Raw genomic sequence first — 5942 nt, 5'->3', positions numbered from 1 at the left:
TCATTGATCAAATCCTACAGCAAACAAAAATACTCATAAATAACTCCAAAGTTAATATTATAGTGTTCAAAGAATAACCAACAAGATTGGTTTCATTGACCAATACTCAACCAAATAAGAAAATACAAAGTCGTCGTCGCTGAGATAATGATACCTATTGCATTCTCATCGATACACACTAAGTAAGAGAAAACTTTTTTGTAGAAGCAACAGAAGGAAAGATAGTACAAAATACTTGCTTTGCTGCCCATAAAGTGGCAAGTATACTTGAGCCAAACATCATTTCTGCTATGTTTATTGGTTCGAAAAATTCTTTGATAGGAACTGATTTTACTGATTAAACATATACATATGAAATTAGTGGGACCTCACCAAAGAAAATCAACAGGAGCCATATATAAATATGATAACATGGGAACTACTGAAGATACAAACTAATAGAGTTCAAAGATAGCATGCATCTCTAACAATTTCTGGTGTCCTGTGCCAACAATCATACTAGTGATTTAGGAAAAATAAGGAATTATAGAGTATTCCTCATCGGTGCCCAACAAGTACAAAACAGAATACGACATTTTCTTTACATTTTAAGCTTAACAAGTGGTTGTACAAGCATCTCCTAATCAACACTTTAAAACCAGAATCCAGTTCTACGGTGGAGCAGTAACATAAAAATTACTATATAATTCAAATCTCTCTAAAAAATAAGTGTTAACTAACATAATAAAACTTACCACAACCCCACTTTAATTCTTAGTGACATCTTTCTGGAATACAAAAGAGTAAAGAATAAGATTACAGCAGACAGAAGCCAACTAAGCAAAGTATCCTTAAACTAGCAATGGAAAGCACCAGTTTAATAAAACTTACCCAGTGCACTTGGAGCAGATGGCATTGCGAGAGAGGGACAATTTCTTTGATGTTCCACTGTAAAGATCCTCCAGCGACACCTTAAAAGAATGCATAACATCTTCTCCCCTCCTCTGCCTCCTTCCTCTGCTACTGCCACCACCTAACGGTAAACAAATTCCAAACATCATGAATACCTTTCACTTTCATAAATAAATTTAGTAAAAACATTAACCCATTAGAAAATGATATCTCCACCTACCTCCAAATGGGCTTCCTCCTCCAAAGAAATATGATAAGATGTCAAAGGGGTCGTGGCCACCACCACCTCCTCCCATTCCTTCCTTGAGCGCATCCTCACCATACTGATCATAAATTTCACGTTTCTCTGGATCACTCAAAACCTCATAAGCCTGGGCCAACTCCTTGAACTGCATTGAGAGAAATATTACAATGCTCAATAAACACCCCTTTTTGACTGCCCCAGAGAGCAAATTAAAACATACACAAATCAACAAACCAACCAGGAAAAACCCGGCATCCTAAATCATTCAAGCATCTACTAGCTATCTCAAAATTCAGTTGCCCAGCCCAAATAATAGTCTGAAATGAAGGGCATAGACACGACCAACAGAATCGAGTAAACAAAACATACACAGGGTCTGACCTTTGCAACCTCTATACGTTCGAAATGGAAAACCAAGAGAAATTCTTAATTATATCTACAGTAATTAACAAAGTTACTGATTCCCTACTAGATCAGGAATAATCTAATAGAAAAAACACAATACCTTTTCTGGATCTCCACCCTTATCAGGATGATTCTTAATGGCAGCCTTTCTGTAAGCCTTCTTCAAATCTTCCAAACATCTTTAATCTAAATAATCAGCATCAACAAAAAAAATAAGAACCCATCAACAAAAATGAAAAAAAAAATTTTAAAAAAATTACAGAATTCAACAGATCTTGAAATTTTTCCCAAAATCAACAGATCCTTGAAAATTAAAAACATACCAAGAATTTCAAACACGCTGAATGTTCAGAATAATCGATCGATTTTATGATTGTGGGTGAAACCCTAATTCTTCTTCAGAAAGGAAGCCCTAGAATTTCACACGAAGGAGGGTGTTTCTCTCAATCTATGCTATTAAATAAATTTTTCATCAGACCCAGAAGAAGAAGAAGCTCTGGTGATGATTCGATGACGTCGTATGTTGTAATTTTGCCGGTTTAATTTCTGTAAATAAAAAATAGAGAAATTTCAAATAGAGGAACTGTAAGAAGAAGAAATTGAAATAAGTAACAAAAAAAATTTCCAGAAAGTGGATTAAGAGAGACGAAGGATTAACGAACCAGGGATTTGTGTTTAGTTGTAGTTGGAAATTCCGGGAGTCGGAGCTTCGGAATCGGAGATGAAGAGATGATTTTGCAGGATTCCATGGGGTTTTGAAAAGCTGGGAGAAAATTTCTAAAGAGTAAAATGAAACCCGATTGGAGATATTTGTGGGGATACAAAACAATACACCTCAGCAAGCTCGTTGTTCGTCTTTTCTGGGCGTAAGAAAGAAGACGGTGGTGGTGGGAGAAGGAGACGGAAGAAAGAAGAAAAAAGAAATCAGAGAAGAAGAAGAAGAAGAAGAAGAAGAAGAAGAAAAGGTCAAGGGCATGTTTGTCTTTTTTTAAAGTAACAAAAATTAAATTTACACATTATTATTTGGTTTGGGGTTTTTGTCCCAGTTTTATTTGAAACGGTTTTTATTTGGTAGAAATAATATGACCGGTTTTTTCTTATCACTAGTTTGTTCACCTAGGGGTTTTGTCACTAGTTTTGTAAAAGTAAATAAAAAATTTGTTTCATAGTATAGGATACACCTTTAAAAATTATTTGTCGGACATCTAGAAATAAAAGAACCAGTAGTTATGTTGGAAACCAAATTTCAGAACGGTATTCGTATCGGTGTGGTTTCTTATCTCGCGATGGTAGCGATTCCAGACCTGCATACATCCTTGTCTATAATTGGGAGGAGAGGCGAGATACTTGTTTGGACGTGACGGGAGTTTCTCCGATTGCGGGGGGTGGTGTAGATTGTTTTACACCCGGTCTTTCCTTGTCTAGAGCCGTTGAGCGTAAATACCTTGATGTATGTAGAGCCAATGGGTATAGTTTTGGTACCTTGGCCTTTACTACCTTTGGTAAGCTTGGTGTCGAAACCATAGAGTTTTTTTTTATGTAGAAGTAAAAAAAAAAAATTGTTTCACAGTGTAGTATGAAAAGTTATTTTTAGGTTTCTGGAAAAAAAAAATTAGAAGTTAAGTTGGAAACCAAATTTCGGAACACAAAATTGATTAAAAAGACCAAAATCAACAATTCCTGGGTGAAATGGACAGTTAGATTTTGATACTGTTTAAATGGCCAAAAATGTAAAAATAGGCAGGATGTAACCAATTTCATCGTGCCTATTTTCAAATATTTTTCTTATTTTTAATTTACACAAGATGTATCCAGTTTCATCCTTGCTATTTTTTAAATTTAAGCTAGGATGAAACTACTTTCTTCCTTACTATTTTTTTTTACCATTTACCCAAACTATTTTTTACCCGTCCATTTGAACCGTGATTTAAAAATATTTGGACAAATGACGCATTTTCCGATTTCGGAATTGTATCGGTGTAGTATTAATGTGGAAGGATGATATCGTATGATATCAAAAGTCAACTCCAGAAGTTAGGAGTAAAAAAAAGAAAAATTCATAGTATAAGACACCTTGAAAAGTTATTTCTCGGACTTCTACCAATAAAAAAACTAGAAATTAAGTTGGAAACCAAATTTCGGAATGGTATTAGTGTGGTATTATGTGGTTGGGTGTTACTGTCTGATATCAAAAGTTAACTCCGAAAATTAGAAGTAAAAGAAAAAAAATTGTTTCACAGTGTCGGATACACTTTGAGAAGTTATTTTTTGGCTTCTAAAAAACAAAAAAAACAAACAAATAGAAGTTAAGTTGGAAACCAAATTTCATAATTGTATCGGTGTAGTATTAACGTGGAAGGATGATATCGTCTGACTTTATGATTTTACTAGAGCAAAGCTCATGAGTATTAACTATTCTGGGTAAAGGTACAGGGATAGTTGAACTTGTCTACAAGGTATCAACCATGTGCGAGTCGAGACTCAGTTGACCCGCTGAGTTACCAGCCGATTCTTATCAAATATACCCTCCCTAGTCAGTCAGGTATACAGTAGTCTCTCTGAGTTAAGGTTTTTGACATATTTGTCGATCCAAAAACCGGTGGAGAAAGGTGATGCTGCTGTTATCATTAGAGAATATTTTTTGAAGAATATTCAAAGTAATTTGGAGTCTTGGTTTGATTAGAAACAATAGATCTGCAAGGAATTTGATTTTTAAGCCAGTTATGAGAAGATTCTCGGCGAGTTTCTTGTTGAGAAAACATCCAAGGAAGAGAGTCGTTTGCCAATGGTGTATGATGTGTCGAATCATATGATTGAAAGGGATTAGTGTTTCAAATTAATTGGATTGGATGGGTTGTCTATCAGTTTAAGGTTGCGGGGAAGGAGAACTGCAATTATAGGCTGCAGATACCACTGCAAACTCATCTTTCTCCATCAACGGCAAGACACCCGTATCTTATTCGGTGAAAATCCCCGAAGAAGAGAAGAAGGATTAATGAAAGGCATATACAAAGTAATTCTTGAAAGAAAGTTAAGTTGGAAACCAAATTTCGAAATGACTTTTAAAAGAAAGAAAAAACGTCTACTTTTTTTGCGGCAAAATGTTATTCTTCTAACTGATGAGTTTGACTTTTTCTTCTAGTAATTGTTTACTTTTTTACTTTTTTTTAATGATGATCAAGGATGATATTATGCAATTCCTGCTTCTTGAATTAATGCATATGATTTACCACCACAGTAGTAAGAGACACTAAAGATCCAGAAAACTAATTAAGCTGAGCAGCTTTATCAAATTACCTGGAAAAACCTTTCATTATAATGTTAAGAAACAATATTGAGAGATATGACATCCTTTCCTGACACCTCTTGAGCTTCTAAAGAAACCAAAAGGATACCCATTGATTAGAACTGAAAAGGAAGAGGTAGCTAGAAATAACAAAATTAAATTTATTTACGCCAATTAGAGCTAAAGCCCATTTCGATCATTACGGATTCCAAGTAATTTCAGTTGATTCTGTCAAATGCCTTTTATATGCCAATCTTCCATATAATTTACGTGATCTCATTCTAAATTCAACTAGCTCATTGGCAAGTAAAAATACCATCTACAATTTATCCACTCTCTATATAAACTCATTGATCGGGTGAATTAAGGTTAGGCATTACTAACCCATACTTTTGTTGTTCTTTTGTAAAGAATAATTAAGCGACAAACAGGTCTATAGTGTTTGATAATCTCAATATGCGTTTATATTTTTTTTGGAAAAAGTATTACGAAAGTGAAATTATGCCTAATATAAATGCAACCAGAGGCATCAAACTCCCCAGTGGTGTTCATAATCTCATCCTTGATCAGCATTTAAAAAATATCATGACAGGGAACCCATCTGGACTTGATGCCTTATCACTTCACAAGTCCTTGATGGCTTGCATGACCTCTTATTCTATAAAATGTAGTATGTAGGTTGATTGATAAAGAAACAATCCTATCTCCTTCTTGCAACCATTTGGTTTTGTAATTTATTCTCCAAGCAGTTCTTCTATTGGAGTTACTTTTTCAAATTCTTCTTTGTGCTTAATTTGTTCTTCAAATTTCTCATCAGCTACCACATTATTCTCGGAAAACAATATCTTGTATTTCTGACAAATAAAGTTAAATCAAGTGTTAACATGACTAAAAATTTGCTTATTCATATATACCTTGAGTTTCTACCGTATTTCTTAAGAGAGTTAAGCTTCCATGCCTGGTATACCTGGAAACAAAATAACTGTGTGCCAACACTTTTCCATTAATTGCATGAAACCATTCAATTGTTCTTGAACTAATTTGGTTAGATATATCAGAAAGAATTGTTTGTCAAGGTCAAGTACCTAGTTACTTAGATAGACAAAAATATGTAAG

At 34.4% G+C, this 5942-nt stretch overlaps 1 protein-coding gene across 1 annotated transcript; it reads right to left on the bottom strand.

Moving 5' to 3' along the window:
* Nucleotides 1-730: 730 nt before the first annotated feature.
* LOC113280178 (dnaJ protein homolog 1-like) lies at nt 731-4854 on the bottom strand. The gene is made up of 5 exons (XM_026528834.1): nt 4838-4854; nt 1641-1719; nt 1112-1280; nt 871-1012; nt 731-767 (listed from the first exon to the last, which is right to left on the bottom strand). Exons 1-5 carry the CDS (start codon nt 4852-4854, stop codon nt 731-733), a joined length of 444 nt encoding a protein of 147 aa, XP_026384619.1.
* Nucleotides 4855-5942: the final 1088 nt, after the last annotated feature.

The sequence above is a fragment of the Papaver somniferum genome, chromosome 5 (genome assembly GCF_003573695.1).
Source record: "Papaver somniferum cultivar HN1 chromosome 5, ASM357369v1, whole genome shotgun sequence".
Taxonomy (NCBI): domain Eukaryota; kingdom Viridiplantae; phylum Streptophyta; class Magnoliopsida; order Ranunculales; family Papaveraceae; genus Papaver; species Papaver somniferum.
The sequence above is the reverse complement of the archived record's forward strand: the minus strand, read 5'-3'. Positions and strand labels throughout refer to the sequence as shown.

Bases quoted from the DNA above. Each gene is read 5' to 3' on its own strand.
- LOC113280178 (XM_026528834.1), bottom strand. The intron at 1,281-1,640 runs GTATTGTGTTTT...CTCTCAATGCAG, and splicing joins AGGGTGGAGATCCAGAAAAG to TTCAAGGAGTTGGCCCAGGC. The intron at 1,013-1,111 runs GTAGGTGGAGAT...GTTTACCGTTAG, and splicing joins AGGAGGAAGCCCATTTGGAG to GTGGTGGCAGTAGCAGAGGA.